General features: G+C 46.0%; 2 protein-coding genes across 4 annotated transcripts in view; one reads left to right on the top strand and one right to left on the bottom strand.

Annotated features, from left to right (window-relative positions):
- dcp1b (decapping mRNA 1B) overlaps nucleotides 1-6437 on the bottom strand; it is a 10151-nt gene extending 3714 nt beyond the window's left edge. For all 3 annotated transcript variants that reach the window (XM_076158961.1, XM_076158963.1, XM_076158962.1), the window contains exons 1-4: nucleotides 6057-6437; nucleotides 5694-5734; nucleotides 4897-5024; nucleotides 150-216 (exon numbers count right to left, since the gene is read on the bottom strand). In XM_076158961.1, coding sequence (XP_076015076.1) covers nucleotides 150-216; nucleotides 4897-5024; nucleotides 5694-5734; nucleotides 6057-6218 — 398 coding nt within the window. In that variant the 5' untranslated portion in view covers nucleotides 6219-6437. The remainder of the gene's footprint in view (nucleotides 1-149; nucleotides 217-4896; nucleotides 5025-5693; nucleotides 5735-6056) is intronic.
- A 5784-nt stretch (nucleotides 6438-12221) lies between these two features.
- LOC143007513 (voltage-dependent L-type calcium channel subunit alpha-1C-like) overlaps nucleotides 12222-27500 on the top strand; it is an 84125-nt gene continuing 68846 nt past the window's right edge. The window contains exon 1 of the mRNA XM_076158892.1: nucleotides 12222-12258. Coding sequence (XP_076015007.1) covers nucleotides 12222-12258 — 37 coding nt within the window. The remainder of the gene's footprint in view (nucleotides 12259-27500) is intronic.

Here is a 27500-nt window from a genome sequence, read left to right as displayed (position 1 = left end):
ACACACACACACACACACATATTTTGTGACTACTTCATCTATCACACAGGTTGTCATCTCTCAAAATTTAGCATCATTTGATTTGATAATTTCATTTTAGCATCTCATTGGATTTCTAAAAACAAAGGTAACTATTATGATGCACTTACTTCTTCATCCTCTGTGCAATGCGCTGACAGTCCCCTTTATCATAGAACCAGATCCCATGGATGACCACTAGGGGGACAGAGAGAGAAGTGATGTTTGAAGCGAATCCTCATGCAGCTTAAAGTATTCAATCACACTGGTGCTATCAGGAGGTTCTAGTCTTCTCTAAAATCATATTAGCAGGTGAAACATATTAAAGGAGCGGCTGGACATACACCTCTAATAAAATGAATGTGTATACGCCCACTAGCTCGCTATGAAATCAACATAAGCTCAACGGACACGCACGCCGGTTTAGCTGCCCTGGGTCTAAACTCGGGATTTAAAATGAGCCATTTTCCAACTAAACATGTCACGCTGAAACATGGGCCCCAGGAGTCACATAAACATGGCCAGTTAGAGAGGAAAAGAGCAACACTAACACTCATCTGTCAGGCCACTACACTGCAGAAGTGCACTGCATCATATTACATAGTGACTCCTTTCACTATTTTCATCCTGACAGCTTGTTGAATGAGGAAGCCTTGCTGTGTATTGTCCAATTTTAGTAAGCAAAGAGAGATTTTGTGTCAACAGTCCTCACAAAGACATTTACTCGCACGGAAAAAGAATATACCAAACAATACTCAAACAAGACAAGAAAAGACGCTGCCCAGTGCCTCACACACACACACACACACACACACACACACACGGACACGCACACACACATACTTCAGAGACAGGTCCCAAAATGGAGTCTAGTCTACGCAGTGAATGGGATTAACATCGCAATGCTATCAAACATGCACAGTGCACACACACTGAAAGATAGACGTACACAAAAATACACACAAACTTGGCTATGACTGAGGTTGGACAAGCCATCGAGGTCAGTATGCATGAGGACGAGACACACACACACACAGCCAGAGAGAGCCAGAGAGGAGGAGGAGGGGGAGGGAGGGAGGGAGGGGAGAGAGAGAGAGAGAGAGAGAGAGAGAGAGAGAGAGAGAGAGAGAGAGAGAGAGAGAGAGAGAGAGAGAGAGAGAGAGAGAGAGAGAGAGAGAGAGAGAGAGAGAGAGAGAGAGAGAGAGAGAGAGAGAGAGAGAGAGAGAGAGAGAGAGAGAGAGAGAGAGAGAGCCTGGGAAAACCAACCCAGTACAAAATAAGTAAGTGCACTGAGAGACTTGTCTGAGTCACGACCACTTAGGGCTCAGTGAAGATGACAGTGACGGAGGGACAGACGAAACTGGAGAGCTGGGAAACGCCGTGAACATAACGAGACAGAGATGAAATAGGCAGAGAGTCGAGTGTGTCAAGGAGATTATCATCCGACTCCAGCAGAGGGGAAACGTTTAGAGCAGCGGAGAACTTCAGGAGAGAGAAAGAAAGAGAAAGAGAAAGAGAGAGAGAGCAGCAGACAAGACAGCTGGACAAGGAGCTATTCCTTTTCCGTCTCCCTGAATTGTATGAGACCCACCTCTCTGAAGATAGAGAGAGGAGAGATGTCGACGCTCTAACAGCAGCCAGCCAAACTAAGTGAAGTGGGGCTGGGAAGTGTTGCAGCACATGGACTGATAACTTCCAACAGGAGGACGACTGGAGCCTGAGATACACGCAAAGCTGGACAATTTCCAAAACATGACGGCATCCGGTTTGATTCTGAGCAAGGCTTTTTTTGAGAATTCCAACCGCAAGTGTCTGGTGAGAACTTGAGGGCAACGAGAGAACCTTACCACCCCAAAACAGCAGACCCAGAGTGGATTCACCGGAGAGACACGTGGAGCTGCACTCACTCAAGCAATTGACCTGTTATTTAAACTGTTTGGACAACTTAACTCCAAACATTCCTGCTCTGTGCTTCAATCACTGCACGTGATTTAGATTTTTGTTTATCTTGACAATTATAAAGTTCACAGACTGGTCCATGCAGACATTTTTATCTGCCGGGAACAGTGAGAAGTCATAGTAAGTTGAGAGCAGCAGCATTGTTGGCCCAAGGATTAGGTGTGCTTCTGCTCTGTGAAGACATAGAGACAGGGAGAGCGAGAGAGAGAGAAAGAGAGAGAGAACTCTGAATCAGTCATGAGGAACTGCCTGCGTTTAGCTTGCTGAGGGTTCGTCAGGCATCGCCGCTTGTATTGTCATCGCATCCACGTCTGCGAGGAACTGCCGTTCCTTTGTTTGTACGGGAACGGGATGTCAATGACTCTTAGCATCCTCTGCTACTGAGGCTTTAATCTGAGAAGACACAGCCGGTGAGGCGAGTTTGAAAGCGGCATCGCCACAGCCGTTGCCATCGCCATACGTGCGCCCACCACCTGACTGGACAACAGGGATTTTGACTTTTACCAAGAGCAACATATAGGTCTTTGCCGAGTAGTATTATTCACATCGTGGCTGTAGCAAGAAGATATATCAACCTACAGAAGAAACACCTGGCTTTGTCTTCCTTCTGCCTTTTGAAGGAAATATCCAAGCTCAAAACCTTCAAACCTTCAATCATAAAAAGGCTCAGTTGCTCCTGGATTGTGAGGTGATAACAGAGCCATGCTGAGAGGGCTGTTTCAGAGGAAACCTAAACACGAGCGGCTGGAGGAGGAACCCGAGGTCAGATATAAGGGCCTGCTGGTGTCAGAGAGAGACCTGGGATACACGTATGTGCGACCTGGAGGTAAGACTCAGCTCATACAGCAGGCCAGGGGAAGTTCTTATATAGTGTGCATTCCTACTGTTAGCTTCAGGTGAGGCTTTTGTGAATCCTCTTACTTAATGCCTCTCGCCGCACTTTTTATGCAGTTTGTTGATTGCCGTTTTCATTGCTTATCATTCTTTCATTGTTGTGTGCAAACTAAATCAGAAATAACCTGCCTCCATCCAAATTGGTCAACAGCCAAACGACAGCGGCTCTCAACTGCAACAAGTCTAAAATGTGGATTTTCTGCAAATAAGCCTCTCCACACAGCTCCTCCACACTGGTGCCGTATGCCAGACCAATAATGATTTACTCTGCTCCGAGTCTCGCCCTGCTCTGTGGTGTATCTCCGCCGTTTTATTTTTAGCCTTGGGGTGCCACTTTGTGCCAAGTGCCATTCCAGGAAGTAACGGCAGCACAGAGAGCCACATGTTTGTCTAACGATAAGATTCCACGACCCCTTCCCCACAGGGGTCACGACACAGCAGGACTGCCGGCCTTACTAACAGCCCGCGGGGCCACAGGCTCCAAAAAAGTTCTGCGGATCAAATGTTAGCCCGTGGAAAAGGAGTTTTTTGTGAACCAAGCAGTGGTCCTGTTGGTGCAGTCTGCTAGGAACAACTCCTGTTCAACACGCACGCACACACAAACACACACACACACACATATACAGTCATCCTGTAAATACCAGCTTTATCAGTCAGGCTCAAACCTTCACGTATCTGGATATGAAAAATGTCATATAAGGTCAAACAATCCTGGTAAATTACAGCAACTACGGTGATAAAAATCTTTGTGATTACAACCATACTTCATTTTGCCTCATTTGGTTGTTTTATTGCCAACCAATACAGTGTAATCAGCTGGGAGCCGCTGAGGATTGCGTCTGCACACACACAAAGGCACGCCACCATCTCACACTGCCCCGGCCCCATATTTCCTTTTTATCGGAGTACACAGTCATCAACAGAGCTGTGGGTTCTGCCTTTTAAAGTTATTACCCTACCATGACACAAATGGCTCACCTGATGGCCTCATCAGTGACTTGCCCGCCTGCATCCTAAAGCCATTTACGAGCAGGGTTCACCTCCAGTATGTCCCGAATGCTTTTAAAAAACTGGATTAAAAAGGCGCGTGCACGTTGCGTTGTAAGTTTACTGCGTACACATTTCATCAGTGCGCCTTGGGGAAGCTTTGTAATGAGTGTTGTGTACATGTCAGCGAGATTGATGCAGGAATGCAGGCGAGGGGAATCAAACCCAGCGCAAAAGGAACGCGGCGATATCTAAACACAGCATTCCACCTGCCTCTTACTGAGCCCAGCGGAGAGTGTGAGACCACCACGGAGACAGAAGGGGAGCGAGGGAATGCAGATCCGTGTGTGTCAGCAGTGCCTGAGTGTGTGTTTACGTTATCACTGGCTGTTGCCGTGTATCTTATCTCTACAAGCTGGTTGTGTAGTGTTGTCAGATTCTTCTCCTGCAGGCACATTTTAATGAACGTGTGTGTGTGTGTGCGTGCGTGTGTGTGTGTAAGCCAGATGCAGGTCTCAGACACACAAATGGAGACAGGCTGAGATGACACCAGAATACCTTTGTTCCTTTTATGGCACTACTGCTCCCTGCTGAAAAGAACAGCATGCTAAATGTTCTACGCAGCGTAACAACACGAGGAGTTACAAGAAGTGATGCAGACAATGATGCTTCAGAAACATAAACAGATCTTTATCCTCAGCTCTCGGAAATAAATGACTAACTAAAATGAATCTGAAACTGAGGACTGTTTAAGTCTCCGTTTCTCTTGCTATTGGTCTCTTACTGTCCTCCAATTTCAAGGTGGTTTATGTATTCACACAGCCAAAGTTTTAAGGTTTTTGTAACATGAATCCACTTGTTTACAAGCTCATATATTTTTTTTGGTCTACTGTCAGTATAATCTACATTGCCTGAACCCCCACATAATAACTACAAGCCAAATAATTTCTTTTGATTCAGGCTTGTTGGGCAAGATTTTACATTAAATTGAACAGATATTAGTGGTGTGTGTATGTGTGTGTGTGTGTTCCCCCTTACGCCGTGCATTGCGGTAGAGCAAGAAGGGATCTTGCAGCTGGAAGTCCAGGTCTTTGGTGATGGGCTCAGTCAGGTTCTCCATGCTCAGCCTGTTCATGATGGTGAAACCGTGCCTGGGAGATGCCAGTCTAACACACAGAGAGAACACACAGCACAAACATTCACATAAGAATCTGCAATCCATAATGCAAAACTAAAAGACACTTCAGCAGAGTAACGTCCTGCAATTATCACTGAGAAAGCTGCACCAATTATGAGGATGTTTACACTAACGAATCAAGTAATTGACCAACACACTCTAATGTAATTATAATAAACACTAAAGTAGGACAAGTTATAATAAATGTAAGTTATACTAAAAAACCTTTTAGACACTAAGTCACACATAGCAAATAATGAACTTCAGGTAAGGCTTTTAATTTTACAAAACATACTTAGTTTCTATATAAGGAGGGCTGACATATTAATTTAAACAAACTGTAATAAAGTCACATGGCATGATAAGGAAAGCATGCATCCTTCCCTATACTGAAACGCTCCTGAGCCACATGTTGAAGCCCCTGACTCTTACCTGTGACCTCCAAAGTAAGGGAGGCAAATGGAAAAGTGCATTTCTCAGTGTTGACCTATATAATTTTGGCACCTGTCACTAACCCACCACTCCAACCACAGGTCATGAGGTCACAAGATGAAACTCTGTCATTACAGTCACAGTGAAGTCTGAACTCTCATTCTCTGTCATGGGAAGAAGCATGTTTGACATTTGCATCGACATTCAACAGCAGGTTATGTATTACCTTGTGTAGATAAAAAGGGTCCCTTCCACTTCTGTCTTCTCCTGAAAACACACACAACCACAGCAAATCATTCTATTGATCGAAGTGAGGATAAATCATCTCAGTCTCAGTCAAACAACAATAATAATGAAGTCTTAACAGCACTTCATTCATAAAACGTATATATATATTCATTAAACTTGTGTTTCAGCCTGTCAGACATCTGTCTGAAGTTGAACTCAGAAGAAGGAGGCGATTTGAAGTCTTGATATGCAGATCTAGTGCGTTTATCGTCCCGCGCCAATAAAGTAAATGAATCAAGCGCGCATTGAAGGTGATGACGTCGCTAAGCTAACTGTAATGACGATCAAAGTGAAAATGTACCCATTCGTTCGCCCTGTTGTTATAGGTGTACAGAGCCACTTGGCTGGCCACGTCCACGATGTTATTGATGTACGGGTCTTGTCGCTTCAGAGCGGCCAAGCTGATATCCAGCCCCTTTGCGGTGAGACAGCTGCTGCCGCTACCCGCACAAGTAGCTGTCATTGTTCCTTATGGATCACTTAGCTTCAGAGCTAGCTTCAACGGTTAAGGAATAACGAGCAAAGCCTACTACTATTCAAAACGGCGACGGGTTGAGAGAGACAAGTGAATCGGTCACTGCGACGTCGCCTAGTCTGCGAAATGTCACCAATAATATTGATATTTAAAAGCTTTATCGCGCTCTAACTGCGGATGAGTTAGTCAACGGCCATGTTGGATGAGTGAGATTGTAAACAACTAGACAAGGCTTGTAGAGCTCAGAGAGCTCAGGCGCATCGATCGACTGTGAATAATCGATCGATGAATGGAACTACGAACTACGTCAACAGTATTAATTTATTGAAAACATATTTGAACCCCCCCCCCCCCACACACACACACATTTAATGGAATAATTAATTAAAGTCAACAATTACAACAATTAATTAAGGACAGATGGCGGAACGTGAGACTCCACAAAGTTTTCTCCGGTAAGTCGAATAACTTTATTATTTTTTTGCACTATCCACTTTGCTGCTGTAACAATGTGAATTTTCCCGTTGTGGGGCGAATAAGGGATTATCTTATTTTATCTTACCTTTAAATTCACCAGCCTGAAGTGTTTAATTTATCCAGATAATTTATTTGTTATAGTTTATTAATCAGGTGTGCCAAACGGCTTTTTAGCTAGATACACAGCTAATTTTAACCAAAAATCACGATGAATACTGCTTTTAAGGTGGTGGTGTGTAACTGTACGCTGTATGCGTTGTTTGTTTGTTGTTGCAGAAGAATTTAGGTGCTTTGTGCGGGTACTTTTTTCTGTTAGACATTGTTGTACATTGTTGTCGTTGGCTTTGGCTTCATCTTCCTTTCTGCTTGGCGAAATTTACCATCATACAATGTTCGGTGACAGGGTGCTTCACCGCCTTCATTGAATGAAAAACGGGTCACAATGCTTAACTAAGGAAATATGTTGTACACTTTAATATTTAAAATTACCCAGATAACCCTAATCTAATATGTCTTAAATGTTCACTGAGGGTTTTGGTTAAGATGGGTTGATGCTTATTTCCTATCCATTCACTGTATTTTTAAGCTTTTTAGACCAGTTGCATGTTATCTCTGACTGTATTTACTGTACAAGCTTACACTGCTACAGCGGCATCTCCCATTAGCGCCACTAGGGGGCAGCAAATGGCTAAATAAAACCACCCGAGCCTGCTTTATCGTTTTATTTGAGGGAAGGAGGAGGTGGAAAGCAAAAGCGGCACCAACCCACAGCTCAAATCTTTACAAATTCAATAACTACCCAGTCACCAGGAATGTATTGATACAAAACTACATTGACATTCAAAAACAACCCAGCCTCAGTTTCACATATCCATTTCTCTTTCTGTGAAACATTTCCCATCATCATACATGTAAAAATAAATCGGATTGTGTGACTGCTGTTAGTTTTCTGGTTAAGGACACATAAAACTCCTGCAGCATATTCATAAGGACATCGCACAGTTTTAAATACTTTGTTTAACAACCAATCTAAAGCATTTTTGAGAATTTTTGATACCCAGTAATTAATCAAGTGATCAAGTTATTGGCTAGGCAACACCCTCCTCCTGCTCAAGGGTTAACGCTTATGATGTTCTGTTCTTAAAGTCCACTTTAAGTCTTAAGGATCCAACATCTTTGTGTGTTTATTCAGCTGCTGTGTAAAGAGCTTTACTCTCCTTATTCCCTGGATTATACATAAGCAGTATCACAAACATATTCTGCACCTGACTCCAGGGTTCAGGCTAGGCACAGCACCTTTCTGTTAGGTAAATGAATCCTCAAGGACAGTACAGGAACTGATACAGGACCGCTGGAATGAAATAAAATTTTCAGGACAGTAAGCCCTTCGAATCCATATCTCCCATATTTGTATTACGCTGTATCGGTTTGCTTGCTTGGCAGTCATATTCGGCTTTGCTGCTGTGTATGAGGGGAGTTGTCCCTAACTGGACTTTGATGTATTGATAAAAACTAATTATGTCGTATTCTTCATCAACACACACACATTTCTACTGTATTTGGCCTCTGTGTTTGTGTGTGTATGTACATGCTCAAAGAGAGATATGTGTGTTTGTTAGGATGGTGTCTTATCTTCCCGTCAGGGTATGTATGTGTGTTTGTCAATGATGAGGCTTATGAGTTCCATCAGCCGTTCAATTCTGTCAATAGTCATTCAGTCAGAATCAACTACTTGTCTCTGATTGGTGGGGGCAGGGCTGGGCTGTGTCGTGATTGGCTGACAGGCAGGATGGGTAATAGGGTAAAGCCAGTGAGCAGTTTGTTGAAAGTAAACATTGGAATAGGTATTGTTTTTGTGCCTTAACGGTCAAACAAAGAGGGTTAAATCATGTATCCAGATTTAAAATAGATTTAAAGGAATCTTTTTTCTAACGCAGTAGAAAAAAATAGTAGGCAAAATAATAAAAGTGAATTATGATGTCACTGTGTCACTTACAAGCTGTTGAAACAAAACTCTTACTTAAATCATTTTAATCCATTTAAATGACGGTGGAACAGACAAAGTGCGTTGAAACATGGCTACATAGGGATTGTACAACCAGTGAGAAGCAAAGAAAATCTATATCTTACATAGGGGGAAGCATTGCGTAATTTCAGCCCAATGACCTCTGCTGCTAAGGGACAGATGGACAGCTGGGATCATCATCCTCAACTTCCAAAGGGAAGATTGTTTTACTTCTTTTATCCCTCAGTTGATCATTCACTAAATGTGTTAAACGGGTTGATATGATGCACATGTCCAACAATTATCCTCATAATTTCTGAATCAGAAATAAAATCCCCCCTTTGACTAACCGCCACTTTTTTCTTAAGTTTTCCAATGCGGGACCCCATCGTTTTGATTCCTGTCTGTGTGTTTGTCCCCGCAGTGGTTCCCAGAGACCGCCTGAGTTTTAGAGTCGCACACACACACACACACACACACACACACACACACACACACACACACACAAAGGGGTCATGAACTACAAATAAAGTAAAGTCAGAAATAGAATTGAAATTGCATGCGCAGCTGGATTAGACTGTGCATTTGCATCTGTGTGTGTGTGTGTGTACTCTCCCCTGGGTCCGAGTGTCTGTTCCCACGACCTGCCCTCACATGCCAATCCCTCCGCTTCCATCCACCAGCAAGTGCACTAAAAGCGAGGCCGATTTAGCAGATGAACTAGCAGCAGAGTGAGAGAGACAGACTCAGACGGCCATGATGTCACTCACTGTCCATCTGTCCCAATATCACAGTGTGGCCCCTTGGTCATCTGATTGGCTGCCAATAGGTTAACGCACCAATATTTCAGCCTTTGCAAAACAAGAACTGCATTTTCGCACTGTGAAAGATCTCTTTTCTGCTAATACAAACATCTACCAGTGTTAGAATCTTGAAAGTGTAGAAAATAAGGCTGCACAATGTACAAAAAGAAGAAGATGAGGGTGTTGTTTTGCATTGTAGTGTATATCACATCTTTATCACAAAGCGCCGTGCATTGTTCTGAAAACGACAATCCGCCTGTCAAATGTCATCAATGGAACAATTTGTCCGTTGTCTCGTCTCCTTTGTGGCGACAGACGCAGATGAGGAAGTTGAATTGTGTGACGCGCTGGTGGGCGGGAGATGAATGCAGACGGGTTTGTCATCAGATTCACCTCCTGATTACAGCCTGCAGTCAGACTGACATGAGGCCTGTGCGTTTGTTAAGTTCATATACAATATCAGACAATTAAAGGGGACGGCCGGCGCCATAATTAGAACGTGGAGACGCAGCTCTGTGCCATACGTCCTGTTGTATTAATGAACTCCACAATTCCAGCGTTGTGAAGCTTTGTGTTCTGTGACTGAGAGAGAAGAGAGAAACTGTGGTTGTCAGAATAGCACCAGAAACTGAAAAGTATCAAAGGAAGAGCGAGTTTCTGTCTCTGTCGTGTTTGTGCTGTGGAAGTTTGATCCCAGAGGCCGCGGTGCATTGTGACCTCAAAGCCTGGAGCCGATCCATAGATATCCACTTATGATCTGTTTGACTTTGCTTGACATTTTACTTCCAAATGAGCTTTGTTCCGTTGTCATGTCACCTGAGAAAATGGGGCCCATGTCTCCAGAAAATGACTGTGGGAGCTCCAGGGGGGGGCAGGGACAAATGAGTTTGCAGCCATGTGGAGTGAAATGGGGAAACACACTTCAATGTCCTTGAGGCAAAGGGGGGAAAAGAAGACATAATTGAATTCTTTAAATCTGCTGTCGATAAACAAGATTACTGTAGGTTATAAACGCGGGACTTCCTGAAAACGCATTACGCTGTCCTCCGTGTGCTTTGTCTCCATTTACAGTCATGGACGCGGATATCTGAAAATCGGTGTCCCCTGTGGTTTTTCCTCCCTGTTTAGAGAGCAGTGAAAAGATCAGAGCTTGAGTCATGAAAGAGCTGAAAAACCAGATCTTTAGTGTCTGTGTAAACACAGCCGCAGCCAAAGAAAAGAGCCCAGCTGAGGCAGTCCAGATGTGCACCAGCACCACACTGCAGCTACATCACATGAGAGTACACTGAAAATCACCCATCCTTCCTCATCCAGCACGAAGCAGAGCACAGATTCCAGCTCCTTACCCCCCCTCTCACACACACACACACACACACACACTCATGGTCACTCTTCCAGCCACCATTCTCTTCTCTTCTTCTTCTCATTTTGAGTTTTTTGGCGCCCCTTACACACACGCACACACACTCTATCATCCTCTTCATCATCATCATCATCATCATCATCATCATCTGGATGCCAGCCGCCACTTCTCCAGTTCTTACTGTTGCCAACAGGCTCCCACCCTCCCTCTTTCTCCCTCTTGCACACACACACACACACACACACACACACACATCTGGAAACAGTCAAAGCGTCTACAGGCACGGGGAGGTGGGGGCTCTCTCTCTCTCTCTCTCTCTCTCTCCCTCTCTCTCTCTCTCTCTCTCTCTCTCAGTATCACTGCAGAGCTGAGCTGCAGGGGCAGCAGAGTGAAGAGAGAGAGAGACACACAGAGAGAGTGAGAGAGCTCTAACTCCCGTTCAGTGAGACACACACCGAGACAGACAGACACGCAGGCAGACAGACAGGCACACAGACGGACAGACTGACCGCCGGACCATGGACTGGATCATGACAGAGAAGCCCGTCTCCGGATGAGACAGGACGGCCTGGCTTGTGTTTTTTGGGGGGACTCAGCTCTAGATACGTGGAATAACCGACCACCTTTTGGGAGATTTAACCCTGTGCGACCCGGGATGGAATATTTACACTCTTCTCCTTTTCCCATTTTTCACCAAACCCTCTCCTCTTCCTCCTCCTGCTGCTTCTCCCCCTCCTCCGCCGCCGCCACCTCCACCACCACCTCCTCGTCTTCTTCACCCTCGCACATTTTGACACGCTGCTGAAGATGCGCACGAATGCGTCTTTTGCGCACTTCCATTGCGACCACCACTGACAGCGCCTGAGCCCCATAACCTTCCGAAACCTTATTTTTGATAAAGAAAGAGAGCGAGAGAGGGAGAGGGGGGATTTGGAGAGAGAGAGGTGTGTGAATTGAATTGAACGCGGTGCTGGTCTCATGTTTCTCGCCTAGGGCCCGGATGTACCGAGGGATGCACCGGTGCGTTTTCCCGACCGGTTCCGCCGAAAGCTCCCTCTTTTTTCTCGCCTTCACCTCCATCATGGGGATTAGGTAATATTCACTCCATCTGAAGAAGCCCTCCCCATATATACACCAACGGAATACCCACAGCTGTCCGTGTCAGGCAGTTCTGTATTCTTTCCCCCCTTTTCCCCCCATTTTTCATTTATTTTTGGGGGCTTCCCCCCCCCCCGTGTTATCTCCCCTCCGCCTCCTCCTCCTCTCCAGCCTGTTCCTCACTCTCTGCCATTCACCTATAGGGATAACGCCGGACTATATTTATGGTAAATGAAAGCAAAAACATGTACATCCCGGAGGACACCCTTGAGAACCATCAAGGTACGTGGCGTCTTGTTGTTTTGTTTCTTCTTCTTTTTTTTCTTCTATTTTTGTAATTCGTGCAGAAGTGAGAAACATCTTGTAACTGCATGGGAAGGAGGGAGGGAGCGAGGGGGTAAGAGAGGTATGATCTTCTCGAAATGGGGATGGGATGGGGAGGAGGAGGAGAAGGAGGAGGAGGGAGGGGAAAAGCAAAGTGGTGTCATCTCTCTCCTTTTCAACAGATGGACAGATGCAGTTCTCCTCCTCTCTTTCGCCACTTTCTCTCCCTCCCCCTGATCTCGGCCCCTTTATTTGCAGTTTGTGCAGCAGGTGAAGTTGTTCCGTACAGTCGCGCAACAAGGCTGCAGGTAGCAGATGGTCGAGGCCGCTCTCTCTCTCTCTCTCTCTCTCTCTCTCTCTCTCTCTCTCTCTCTCTCTCTCTCTCTCTCTCATGTTTATGGCAGGTAACGTTGCCTCTTTAAGACACATTTTGCGCAGAAAGCCACGTTCATAGCCAAAGGGTGTGTGTACAAATAATGAAGCTACAATGTGGGTTGCCAAATCTCGATCCTCTCTCACGTATCCTCTCCCCCTCCCCCTCTTCCCCCCCACCCCACCCGGTCAGTGGGCGTCTCATCAACAAACCTACAACATTCCCCTGTGGGGATAAACCTAATTTCATTTTCGCCCTTACCTCTGTGTCTCAGACGCACACGGCGCGTCGTTAAACGCGCCAAATCAGCGGCGCCCAGCGTGTATGCACTCTATCGATCCTCCTCTCCTAACTAATCGATACTCGTATTTGTCACGTTTTAATCCAAGATTTCACGGAGCGAAGGAGAGAGAGAGAGAGAGAAAGAAAGAGAGAATGTACAGAGATGACAGGTGGCAGCAGGAGGGCCCGCAGGATTTATTTGTCTGCTAAGAATCTGGGTTGATGAGCTATTTTCGGGCTGTCAGCGGAGGACAGCGGTTTGTTCCGCACGACACGCGGCCAAAGTTGAGTTTAAAGACTTTTTGCGCGATTTAAAAACGGAAAATCGTAACGTGTGTGTGTGTCGAAATCCGGGGCCGCGGTGTGTTTTACGGTGAGGAAAGGGTCTGTTTGCATTGCGCAGTATTACGCGTCGCTCCTTCCACCCACGTTGCAGAAAGCAAAGCACAGCAACGCATTTGTCTCACGGAACTCGTTGTTTCTCGATCGCTGTGATCGTCTTCACCGCCACCACCACCACCACCACCATCATCATCATCATCGTCTCCGTCGTCGTCGTCATCGCCCGCCACCTTCATCACAACCACATACAGTACCTTAGCCTTGGCGACAGGTTCCATAGCAACAGGGGATGGTGGTCGTGTGTGTGTGTGTGCATCTGTGTCGCAGCGAGGCAGAATCATCAGTAGTTTGTTCCAAGAAGCAGCTGATCATAGCCTGGTTATAGACAGGCTGCATCATCTTCATCCTAAAGTGATATAGTGATGGCTGGGCTGTGGCTCACACAGGTTAGAATCACCTGAGGGGCGGCTGACTGTGGAATCTGCACAAAGTAAAGGGCCGACTGAATACATTTCCTCCAATTACCAGGATGCCACAGCCAATAATGTAATCAAATAATCTCCTCCAATCAACAAAAAGTGCTTTTGGCGTCCAAGCTGAGGGAAGAAGCTCACGTTGAGAATATCAACATCATCATCATCGTCATCACCAGTCTGCTCGGCCAGGGAGAGAACTTTACGACTCAAACTGCACCTAAACTGTTAGATTCAGGTCTGTAATCGTTGTTGTAAAAAGATAAATTCAGGCTTGTTGCTAACACACCGCAAACACTGCCACAGTTTTGTGTCCTCGGGGTGGTGGCTTCAGCACCACGGACAGTTCATCCTTCATTGGATTATTGACATGTACATGACAGCTATCGAAGACTCTTGAAGAACAAAAGTATTTACGGCGCTCCTCTTCTTCTCTCTCATTCCTTACCTTCACATATTGAGTTTGATGTATCTGTGGTGGGGATTGCAGGGGCAGACGTCCTACAACATCACAAACATAGAGGGTATCCCAAAACAAGAGAGTGAGAGGGTAAAAGCTGCAGCAGAGTGATGACAGATGATACTCATATTAGATTAAAATGCCTATTTCAGCAGCTGTGAGCAGTACTGGGGCGTTCACCAGGCCAAGTGTGAACACCATGTGCACAGAAGGAGCAAGCTCAGGGCAGCATAGTTTGGCTTAGCGACCACTGCCAGCATTGATCAGATGCTTCAGCGGTCAGTTTTTAACTCAAAGCCGCGTGACAGCAAGAGCCTCGCTACTGCTGCGTGACCTCTGACCTCCCTGTGAAAGAGCAGGGGAGGAAATGAAAAGACTAAATCTTCCTCAGAGAAAGTAACAGGGTGATGAAAAGCCTCTTTATCTTACCTTCTGACAGGAAACGTTCAGAGTTCTCTTTCTGATCGCATAACACACTGACTCTGTTACTGATATTGATTTTGCGCCCCCCCCCCCCCCCCCCCCCCCCCGTTATCAATTAGTTCCTGTCTTTGCTGTAGTTGTGTAATTCAAGAGGAGCTGATGTTACACATGATTGCATTGAGAGCCCAGCCAGTCCATAATGCATCAACATAATGCCAGATCTATACGAATGAATGGCTGCGGTCGTATCTTTCAAACCCCCCCCCCCCCCCCCACACACACACACACACACACACACACACACAATCACACACAGGCAGACAAACGCACACCATCCAGACTCGTCAATACTACTGCACTGTAGGCTCTACAGGTGTAATTGATGTCTCCCTGACACAAATACACACAGCCGCGTCACTGCACAGAGGAGAGGGACACACACACACACACACACTTACACACTCACACACTCACACACTCACACACACAGCCATTACAGCAGCATTTTGCAGCAGTGCAATCAGTGAGTAGATTTTCCCTGTGGGCAGTGTGCCAGTGGCGCGATACCTTCGTTTGGGATATTAATTAGTTTCCGATGGTTACCCTCGGGTGTTGGCCACCTGCTGGATCACCTCGCATTAATGTGACGATTCCACTGATGTCACCTTAAAAGAAATGCTGCGGCGTGCATGGCAGAAAAAAAAAAAAAGATCAATTAACTTTGCACAACTTCTTTTCAAGACACACAAAAGGCATGGAAGTATTCAGAGATTTGCTTTGAAAATGAATCAGCTGCACGACAAAAACTCAATCGCGTATTTCCCCAAATGTGATTTAATTAGAATCCACAGGCGCAGGCAAAACAGCAAAGGCAGCCAAGTCATCGATCAGTGCGGGTGATGTAGATGGATATCAGGGTAATTAAGCGCCAACACACCGTTAAGTGTGTGAATTCCTCCTGTTACCTAACATCGGGATCAGAGATAGGAACCTGCGTCGAACAGAGCTGTGTCATCTGTCTGTCACCCTAAAATGATTCTGAAAGAAGTATATTTCTGTTGGATCCTGTCGTCTAGAACTTTGTATTTGAAAGATTGGAGCTTCTTTTTTTGGTCTTTTTAAACATGCAAGTGTACTAATTTATGCTCAACAGTGGGTGAAAATTACCCACACAAACACTGACGCACTTTGTTTTGATCTATGAAACAGTGTTTTGCACTCAACCCTTACCCACTTTGATCAAACAGCATCATCATGTACCTCCAAACCCATTATGGATATCCCTCCTTTGCTTCACTTTATAACAATATTTCCACCTTTCTTAGTTCACTTCTGCAGCAAACATTTGGCACAACAGCCACATTTTCCTTTATACTACCAACTAAGTAATGTTCCCTTTTGCTCTGTGAAGACTTTGTGAAGATTCTTGGCCAAACTCAGCTTTTGCAGCGTGTTTCCAGCCCCACCGTCTGTCATTTTTGAGAACGAGCCGCTTCAGGTGGGCGTCGACAATATGCAAGTCAACCACGGCTCTGATTGGCTGTCTGTAAATCACTGCTGTCTGCAAGGGACCGTCTGACAATGACACTAACAGACTGAGGGGCTGTTTAGTTTACAGATGGTATTTCAGCACGTATAGGCTCAGCATATTGCAACAGTGTGTGCGATGTCGTTTTAAAGTTGCAGCAGCTGTAGATTTGCATGTAATTAGCCATTAAAGGCCAATCAGCTTCAAAGACGTTAGTTCATGTCGGCATGTGAGAATGTGTCACGACTTTAGACTGCGGGATGTGACTCAACAACAGCTGCTGTTAACGTAAAACATCGACAGAGACAAAAGGAGCAGAGACGGAAGGGGCGACCAAGATCAAATGAGGAACAAGAGCGCAGATTGACAGAGTGCAACGTGAGGGAGATGAGAGAGCGAGGGATGGAGAGAGTGGAGAAAACAGAGAGAGAGAGAGACAGGCTGGCAAGCACACTGAGGGACATAGAGCAGCAAATGGTGGCAGCAGCAAATGGAGAGAGAGAAAGAGAAAAGAGGAAGAAAGAGATGAAAGTGAGAGGGTGAGCGACGGAGACTGAGACAGAGGGATGAAGAGTGGGATAGAGAGAGAAGCGGGGGAGGAGGGGGAGGAAGAGGGAGGATTATCCGTGACTCTGTCTTGCTTAAGCCTCTGGTTGCGTATTGGAAATCCATCCAGAGGCTGTCCTCTGCTCTAAGTGCTATCGGGCCTCAGTCTTCATTGCGTTTGGGACAATACGCCAGCAAAGGCAACGCTGTGTGTGTGTGTGTGTGTGTGTGTGTTTGAGAGAGAGAGAGAGAGAGCATGCATGCAGATGCCATTGGCTGCCTGCCTGTATGCATTGTGTTTGTCCTGCAGCCTATGTGTGTGTTTGTACGGTGTGTATATCTGTCCAATCTCCGCTCAGCGCTGACATATGCTTATGTGTCATACCTCTCCAACACACACACACACACACACACACACACACACACACACACACACAAACACACACTCCTGTTGTATCTATCTGGCTGTAGCCTCAAGTGGAAATAATGACACCAGACCTGTAGCTTCCTCTGTTATACTCATCTTTCTCTCGCTCTCTCTCTCTCTCTCTCTCTCTCTCTCTCTCTCTCTCTCTCTCTCTCTCTCTCCTTCTGAATCTCTACTCTCCTCTCTAAGTTCTTATTTTCGTTCTCTTTTGTAAGGAGGAGGAGGATGTATCGCCTTTAAAACATAGAATAAAGTCCCCAAAATGGTCTGTGTGTGTGTGCATCTGTGTGCGTTTGTGTGTGCGTATGCGTGCGCAAGAGAGAGACCATCAGTTCAGAGTCCATCATCTGCTGCTCGATGGTTCATTCCCAACTTTGACCTGTGTCACACATGAGCGCCCGTGGCAAATATTTCACACAGGCACACGCACACGCACACGCACACGCACACGCACACGCACACGCACACGCACACGCACAAGTATCTGTAAGCACAGCCTCAGTGTGTTCCGGCTCAGGGGTGTGAAATGATGAAACCTCTGTCCTCATTTATCTCTCTAATCCTACACGCAGATTTTTTTGAAAATCTGTTCAGACAACACGTCAGGTGAACCACACTGGACCACTTTTCAGCACACACACACACACTCACACACACACACACACACACACACACACACACACACACACACACACACACACACACACACATACACATCTAGTCACCATTTATTTTTCATGAGAATAGCTTTCCAGCACAGAGAGAGAGAGAAAGAGAAATGGGCACAAGAAATGTTAGTCACCCTCAGGCTCTCTGCAGGAGCTTCACCAACCTCTTCATGACTGCGTGTGTGCGCATGTACATGTATTTACACACCGACTTGTCTCTTTAAGAAGGCATAATTACAAGGAATGAACGATTACTGCTCATCCCTCACCTGATTCAATCCCCTCCCTCGACATTCCATGGAACATCTTGCTACACAAGAATGTTCAAAACCTGTGTGTGTGTGTGTGTTTGTGTGTCAAGTCAGTTATCAGTTCAGAGCATTTCCACGGATGAATAGAGAGAGTTTTTTGCCTCCTGTGTGTGTGTGTGTGTGTTGTGTGTGTCTAAAATCCAATATCCTTCCTATCCTCCTCCTGCAGCTTAGCATCATGGGTAAGAAAAGCCTGTTGTGCAGCCTTGGGGCACGGAGCATTTTCTGTCTCTTTTTCTGTTTTAGGCACTTGTCGTCTTCTCTTTGCGTTCTTCTCCTCCGGTCATCTATTTTTTTTATCAGCTGTTGTTACCATAGTGACCAGGGCTGGACACCAGGGGAGAGGGGAGGGGATGTAACCGAGGTCTTAGAATGCTCCCCTGCTCTGATGACCCCTCTGTTTTACTCTCTCTCTCTCTCTCTCTCTCTCTCTCTCTCTCTCTCTCTCTCACACTCATCTCTTCTCTCCATCTTTCCTCCTCCTTTTCCTCCTTTAAAGACAAGGGTAAGGTGTTCTGGCATGAAGTGACCCAACTATATAGGCCACGAGCGCGTCCTTGAGTGTGTGTATGTGTGTGTCCTGCCATCCCATCTATCTAGGCCAGTCTTGATGTGTGTGCTCCACGGACCACTTCCCCACAGACCAGACTCCATATGTGTGTGTGCGTGCAAGTGTGAGATAGAGGAATAGTTAGGGTGTATGTGTGTGTGTGTGTGTGTGTGTGTTTCGCTATAGAGCAGTCCACTTCCCAATAGACCAGACTCACTTTCACACTCTGGAGTCATGATGGCTAAAACAGGCTTGTTACAGGACTCCTTCTACGTGCGTGTGTGTGTGTGTGTGTGTGTGTGTGTGTTTCCATCTCAAGAGCCACGTCTATAACCAGCTCCTGAGAGAGGAGGGGGCTTTCAAATTGTTGCCTTAAAGGGGAAGGGTAGCTTTGGTGTGAGTGTGTGAGTATGTGTTTGTGTGTGTTTGTGTTTGTGTGTGTGTGTGTGGAATGATGTCTAAGCAATAACAAGCTAGTATTCACGAAGCGTTTGCGGTCGTCTTTAAGCGGCCAGCTACGTATGTGTGTTTTCTTTATGTATGATGTATGACATCAAAACTGAGCTGTGTGTTAAGTTACTGATTCGCCTTCCGAATATATGTAACGTTGTAGTAAATACACCCCAAAGTCTCTCTCTCTCTCTCTCTCCTTCTCTCCCCTTTGCCCAGCCTCGCTCCTCTTCTACTCCGCCTTTCTGTGATTTGTATTCTCGATCAATACGTCTGAGTACAACCCCAGCCAAGAGAGAGAGAGAGAGATAAAGAGAGGGAGAGAGAGAGAGGGAGAGAGAGAGATAAAAACAGAGCGAGAGAGAGAGAGTGGGGAGGTAGCCGCTTTTTTTGGCTTAGCGTCTGTAATGATGTCATCAGGACAGGAGGCGCGACATCGCCTGTCTGTTGTCATGTCAACCAAAGGATTCAACATGCTCAGAAATGCAGAGAGACAGACAGATAAAAGGATGAGGGGGAATGGAGTGAGGTAGAGGAGTTCAGGGGACAGGTTATGAATGTACCACATGATCACACAGTCCAATTCTACTGTGTGTGAGTCATTGTCTTTGACCGTACAGTCGACAATTTTATATGTTGGTGTGCTTGCGTCGTCTGAGTTGACGTGTGATAAAAGTTGATGATTAACGACATTGCCTCCAAGTGGTAGACGGGTAACCGTGGCGATAGCGTTTTAAACAAACACAATGTTCCGGCAGGCAGGTGGGGGGCGGTATATACAGGAAGCGGGGGAGAGATGGATGGATGATGGGGGGAAAAAAGCGAGGATGATGAGACGGGACAGAGGAAGACGGGGAGGTGTGATTGTTGCAAGGTGTCCGGATAATTTGGTCTACCTGGCGACAGAGGAGGTCAAAGTTCAGCCTCCTTTGGCCCTTTGAAAGCTGTCAGAAACCAACTGTATCATTTAAAACAATTTCCTCCTCCATCTCCTCCTCATCCTTCTTCTTCTCTCATCTCCCCTCCACCCTCCATCTCTTTCTCTTCCTGAAGAGGTACATGTCATTTTTCCCCTTTTTGGTCGTTGTTTACTCGGCTTCCTGCTGGGATGGTTAATTGGCTGATACCTCCGATTTCTATTCAGGCTTTCATAGAATTATTTTCTCATCACAATGAACTTTTTGCAGGTGCAGATGAAGGCCCCCCCAGCAGCGTAATGAACTCTAATTGTCCCACATTTTGCTTTATCCTAATATAATTATATCCAGGACTAACAGATCAGTATGACGGCGGGTTGCTACGTGTTAATGATGCAGCAAGCCAAGTCACAGCACAGCGGGGTGATCGATCGGAGCACAGATGTTTGGGGGGATTCGTAAGTCGATTCCCCTAAAGCAGCAAAATCAGTCAATCAATACATTTTTACACTTTGTTAACAAAAACCTCAACCGTTCCCTTTACCTTAATGTAATTGTAACCCTAATACCAATCTTAACTAAATACAAGAATGCTCCTGGAGTAAGATGACCTGGAGCCAAAGTGGTGATAGATCATAGGTCATCAAAGCTCATGTTGAGGAGCTGACAGGAGAACCAGCTCCACAAGTGTTTTCGGGGTTCTTGACCTAAAGTTTTAGTTACTGGCCTAAATAACTTCAACGGCTCCGGATTTAGACAGCGACGGTTTCCTGATACTCATGGAAGCCTTTACTCCGAATCTGTTCCCTTAGCTGGGAAAGATCACATTAAATCTGTCAGTTAAAATAGGAGGGAAACGGATATGCAGAGCTGTTTTATGACTTCTTCTACTATTCCAATTTTTTGTTTTGTTTTTGGCAATTCAACATCAGCCGAAACCTGAGCCAGCTGCATGCTGACTGCCCAATCTGATAGGTCCGAGTGGTAGAGGGGCATCCAACACAAACATACACACACACTAGTGCACACGCACGTGCACTGGCACACACACACTCTAGCTGGAAAGAGGAAACGACATCTGTGGCATCTGGCCAATCAAAGCTTTTGATCTGAGATCACGTCGCAGAGCTGTGACAGTCATCTGCCCTCACTTGCCTGTTGTTTGCTCACAACAAAATCAAGCTCAAGAGGGGAACAAACACACACTGTGTCCTTTAGAACAAAGTCAAACATATGCATGCACACACGCATGCTGTGTACAGGCTACACACAAGTTTGACACGCACTCATTTTGTGTCGCTCCCTTTATGTCTCTTGTTCCTTCTTGTTTTTTCATTTGCTGTCACTCCTTCTCTATGTGTGTGTGTGCTGTTTTGCTTTCTGTCTGTCTTCTTGCTTCTGCGGTTTTGTGTGTGTGTTTGTGTGTGTGTGCGTGCGTGTGTGTGTGTGTGTGTGTGTGTATACAAAGCATGTGTGACTGTACCTCTAAGTCAGGCATCTGGTGGCCATCAGTGTTAATCACCCAAGCTTCCTATAACTCACTGTGACACACACACACACACACACACACACACACACACACACACACACACACACACACACACACACACACACACACACACACACACACACACACACACACACACAACAGTGCATTTCTAAGAACATGGAGAGTGCCAAGGTTTAGTGTTGCATAGAGCTGCAGCAATGTCCAAGGTGGCAGGGTGAAGGAGAGGAAGAAAGGAAGAAAAGCAACGTAGAAGGAGGCAGGAAGTGTAAAAACAGGGAATCACACATTTTTGACGTTTTAAGAATAGAATGATTCGACATCTACAGGAAATAGATGTGAAGGAGGCAAAGGTCAGAGACACACACACACGTACAGTATGTCCTCGGTCACACTTGTAAACAGCAGCGCTTCGCGTTGTTTCCCAGGTTCCCGCTCGTGTCCGGGGGTCAAAGTTCAGGGCAGGTTTTGTGCTGCCGACAGCTGCACTCCATCCAAACTGTTTACCGGCAAAGAGACAAGGTCAGGACGGCAGCTACCCGCCGTATATATATCCCGCTCTCTTTCCTGTCTCCATCCGTCTCTCTGACACTTGCTTTTCATCTCCGTCCTCCTCAGCTTCATCCGTCTCTCCCCCGTCCCCCAGGTCTCTCTCTCTGTCACCCGTCGTGATTTATGCGCTGAGGGTAAAGCTTGCGTTCGGTACATGCTACGTATGTTACATTCCCTAGCTCCTGTAAACTATTTATAAACGTCCACACAATAACAGAAGTGTGTGTGACGCATGGGATGTAGGTTACGTTACCATAACAATGAGTTTCACTTAAGGAATGAGTTGAGTTGCATTTTCATGTAAAATTTGATATTTCTCGTCAAAATAGTTTTTCCAACGTAGGTTTTTGCTACATTTGTTATTGATAGGTTAAGTTACGTTCAGTTAAGTTAGTGAAGTCACCCTTCATTGATCCCTGTAGGTAAATTTGGCCTCCAGGCCCACAGACTTGTAGTGCCTTGCTCAAGGGCATTCAGAGCTGGCATGGGATTCAAACCCAGGACCTTGTTGCCGCAAGGCAACAGTGCTTAACGCAAACATTGCAGACAGGTAGCACAGGAAGCCCCAAGTCACAGTAGTTGTTGTACTTCCCTGTGTGTGTGTGTTACCTGCACAGAACCGTCTCCATGGCAGCCAGATACGAGACCTAAGATGCGTTTGTTTCTCTTGTTTCTCTTGTTTGGGGGTTGTTACTTTCCTCACACAAACACACACACACACACACACACACACACACACACACACACACACACACACACACACACACACACACACACACACAGATACACACACATACACACACACAGTTGTACCCCCTCTTCTCCTGGGATCAGTGTGAGCAGCTGTGTTGTCAGTGCAGTCGTAGTAAATCAAAATTCCCCGCTAATTGACCTGCCTGCTTAAATAAACGCAAAAAACGGAAAACCACCCCGAAGAGAAGCGTCTATTTATTTAGGGTGAACATATGTTAGATTTATTGTATAATGAATTCATTTCTATTTAATTAAGTTGAGCTGCTTTAGTGTTGTTTATTTATAGTGATGTGATGAAACTTGCTCATAATTTATAGAAATGATATCGTTTGATGTTTTGATACAAAACAGTTTGATTCAAGTTCAAAATGTGTACAGTTACTCTCCTTTCCTCCCTGCCGCTCCTACTTATTTGTCTATCTAGTATTTACTGTGTAGTCTTTATTGTGTAGCTCTGGGTACTTGGTCACGCTGTTTCCCTCCCATACAGAGCAGTACTGTCGGAAGTTGTCTCGCGGTGCCACTCATCTGAGCGTGCTCACTCGCCCAGCTTTGATTGGACGGAAAGAAAAACACCATAGCAACAGCCTTCTGATGGATTAAAACTCTAATTGGGAAGAGGGAGCTGCTGTGATTCCACACACACGCACATGCACGCGCATACACACACACACACACACACACACACACACACACACACACACACACACACACACACACACACACACACAGTCAGCTGATCAGAAGGAAGTGGAAGCTCGAGTCGCTTTACTTTCCTATTCTTTCTACATTACATTGTCATCACCAATACACACTGTCTCTCTTGCTCTCTCACTCACATACACACAGTGACACACAGAGTCAGAGTCAAAAGTGGTGACCACCTTGGCTATCACCGGAGCAGTAATGAAGGATAGACGCAGCGTTTAGCCCACAGCCCTCCATCATGGGTGTTAATCAGCGCTGTGTGGAGCCACTCCACATTCATTACTCCTTGATTAATCTATTAATTATGAGAAAACTCTCTTTGATTGTTGCAGAACAGTTAAAATATGTGTGTTCGTTGGCTGTGTGTGTGTGTGTGTGTGTGGGTGGGTGGGTGTGTTCATGGATTTGGGTAGATACCATCACCATAAATACTAATACATCACTGCTATTGTATGCGTGTGTATTTGTGTGTGTGTTTGTATGTTGAATACATTATGGGTGGAGTGCGGTGGGCTAATAGAAAGTGGTTGTGCGGTCAGACCCAGTCGTGCATTACAAATGACGGCAGCTGGCTTGCTCGCTTCCTCAAGGTGACATTGAACTCCACAAGGTTCACCTGCAAAGGTGTGTGTGAAGGTGTGTGCGTGTTTGATCTCTTTTGACTTTCTCACGGGGTCAAATGAGGAAAAAACCTTTAAAGATTACGTTTTATTGTATAATTGAAGATTGTGTCACATCATTGTGTCACCGTCACTTTACTGACCAGGGGGAGTAACGCCTGCTTCTGATTGTGTCCGTCCTGCACCACCTTCCTTACATTAATGGCAGGAAGTGGATAAATACTTCCTGTTGCTCTCCTCTCTCTCTCTTTTGTATGCACTGTCTCTCCCCCGTCTGCTTTAAATCCCATGTTTCATCTTTCCTTTTCCTTATCGCCTCTTGATGCCCATCCATCTCCCTTCCCTCTCTGTTACTCCCTCCCTCCTTCCTCTCTCTCACTCTCGCTCTTCCTTTCCTCTCCGTCCCTCTCTCCCTCCGCCTCGGCGGATTATTTTTAGGGCCGCCTGGTTAATTTCAGCAGGAAGTCGCGCATGGTGCCGGGGGAAAGTGGAACGCCGGAAGATAGAGACATCAAAAAGCCTTCCGAGTCTTTCTCTGCTCTGCCACTATGTGTATATATAAGTGTGTGTTTGTGTGTGTGTGTCAACAACTTAGGATTTAATAATATTTCAACACTTTGTCATCCATTGCCCACATGGTGCGACTGAGTCAGGGTAGCGCTAACAAGTCGTGTGACATGCTGGAGTGTCCTTCAGCAAAGCACCGACTCCAGCGCTTAATCACTGTAATTTATGGCGGACATGAGCGTCAATTAAACGCCTCCAATGAGCTCCAGCAGACGACTTTTATCGTCGCGCCGGAATTGATTTTTGCTTGGCGGACGGCAAACTTTTGAAATGTAAGAAATGGTGCGTTTAATAATTCATCTGGCAGACGGCCCGAGTGTGATGATGATCCAGTCAACAGCCACAGAGCCTCAGTGGAGCAGATTACAGTATTATGAGCAAGGAGGATGATGGGACTTATTAATTCAATATACAGCTAATGGAGACATGGTGTGCCTGTGTGTGTGTGTCTGTGAACATTTGTGTTGAAGTGCGTGTTTCACATTCGTATGTCCCTTTGTGTGTGTTTGTGTGTGTGTGTGTGTTTGTGCATTGTGTGTTCCTTCCCTGCTGGTTAATGCCGGCTCTGCTCGCGGCTGCGGCTCAGCGTGAGTAAGATTTACACCGTGTGCTGCGCTGACCTAGCGTATTAGACTCGATGTGTGTGTGTGTGTGTGTGTGTGTGTGTGTGCGAGAGAGAGCGAGCAAGAGAGAGGGAGAGAGAGAAAGACAGAGAGACAGAGAGAGATAGAGCGCCACAGGTTACGCTTACACGCTCTCCACATGTAGGCGGCATGATCGGTTTAAGGGACGATACGTGGCAGGACAGACACACACACACACACACACACACACACACACACACACACACACACACACACACACACACACACACAGGTGTTAATATCCTCTCGGGCAGGTCTGACTCATACAGTCTACACTCTCACTTTAACTCGGTGACTCACAGAGAGGTAGATTGCCCCCAGGTGTCATGGTGTAAGATGAATAATTCACCCACAGGACCCCAAGTCTCTCTCTTGCTCGCTCGCTCTCTCGCTCTTTTGCTCTCTCGCTCTCTCGCTCCCTTGCTCTCTCGCTCTCTCGCTCTCTTGCTCTCTTGCTCTCTTGCTCTCTTCTCTCTCTTTCTCCTGATCTCTCCTTTTATCCCTCCTTTTCTCCTCCGCTTCTAATTAGTCGCTGTGTGTGTGTGGAAACTGGCAGCATATTTTAGAGAGAGAGACAGAGGGAGAGAGAGAGAGAGAGAGAGAGAAGTAAAGGAAAAATGGGAGCGAGATTAGACGGCGAGCACCACAGAGCCCGTCCAAAACCAAACCCAACACATAACCCGATCCAAGCCACAGAAGAAGAGAGCGATGGCTGGAGTCTTGTCAAAGCACGCCTCTCCAACACACACACACACACACACACACACACACACACACACACACACACACACACACACACACACACGCACAGTCATACCTGGGCAACAACAGAGCGGCTTGGACTTGTTTAAGTTCAATGGCGTCCTCATGCTGCCGTCTCACAGGAGAATGGTTCTGAAGCTCAGTGCCAGTGGACCAGGCAGTTTCTGGGAAGTCCTGGCCGGTTTTCCCGAGGTGGTCGCTGGGATCTGTTCTACATTCTTCCTGGCATCCAACAACAACAGATTTTTTTGGTTTTATTATTTCAACCAACAGTTTCTTATGGTAAAAACAATCTGCTTTGTCAGCCACCTGGTGGATTCGGTATTGGTGACGGTGTGTCTGCTCTGACTCACTGTGACTCATTTGTGGCTGGTTGCAGACAAATGTGCAAAGTCCTGATGAAATCTTTGGTTCTCAATCTGGGTTCCTAGATCACAGTTTGAGGCCGATTCAGCAGCAAAGTCACCTCGCAGCGGAATTCTGTCTGAAACTTTGGACACAAATCTCATAAACCACAAACGGATGACAAAATGATGCTTCCACCATGTTTCCACCTGCAGATTGTAAAAACAAAACGTGTCTCCTTGGACGACATGGGGTCTTCTTCTCTTCTTCTCATTCTTTCTCTCCCTGCTTCATGGATTCCCTGCCTCATTGTGTCAGACCTTAATGACTCAAAGATGGAAGAAAACAATGCCACAGCAGTAAGCAGGTTTGACAAAGGCATATATAATTTAATGTGACACATATATAGAGCAGGAGAGAGAGAGAGGAGAAAGAGGAGCGTTAAATGAGAGCAAAGCGTATGTGGAGCGCTGAAAGGAATTGGGGATGTGATTGTTGCTGGTTGTCTGCGCGCTTCCACCCCTCATTCTGTCGCAGAGTTCGCCGAGTTCACTACCTGCCTGTGCGAGGTCACATCCTAGTGGCCGCCAGCAGGTAGCCTCCTCCTCCTTCTCTTCCTCCTCCTCTTCCTCCTCCTCCTCTCCATCATTGTCCAAAAATACCTTTAAAACCAATTAGTGGAATTAATTTCACTTATAGCAAGTTAATTATTTTGTGATGGATTGAAAAAAGGAGGAGGTGAGGAAGACGGGAGGCAATGAAGAGGAGAGGAACCTGAGCGGAGGAGTCCTCAGGGGCAGAGCTAAACTTAGACTCTCTTTTTCTGTCTTTTTTTTGTCTCTCTTCTTCCTCTCCTTCCGCTTGCGCTCTGTCCTTGCGTCTGTCCTCCTCTCTACTCGTTTGTTCCTTGCTCTCTCTCTATTTCTCTCAGCGTCTCTACTCACCGCCGACACGGTCCTGCCTTTTAGCGAAGGCGCGGCGAACTCTAGAGC

Source organism: Genypterus blacodes, unplaced genomic scaffold, assembly GCF_046128005.1.
Source record: "Genypterus blacodes isolate CSIRO-AG114 ecotype Tasmania unplaced genomic scaffold, CSIRO-AGI_Gbla_v1 ptg000090l_1, whole genome shotgun sequence".
Taxonomy (NCBI): domain Eukaryota; kingdom Metazoa; phylum Chordata; class Actinopteri; order Ophidiiformes; family Ophidiidae; genus Genypterus; species Genypterus blacodes.
Note: the sequence above shows the minus strand (reverse complement) of the source record. Positions and strands in the feature narration are given on the sequence as shown.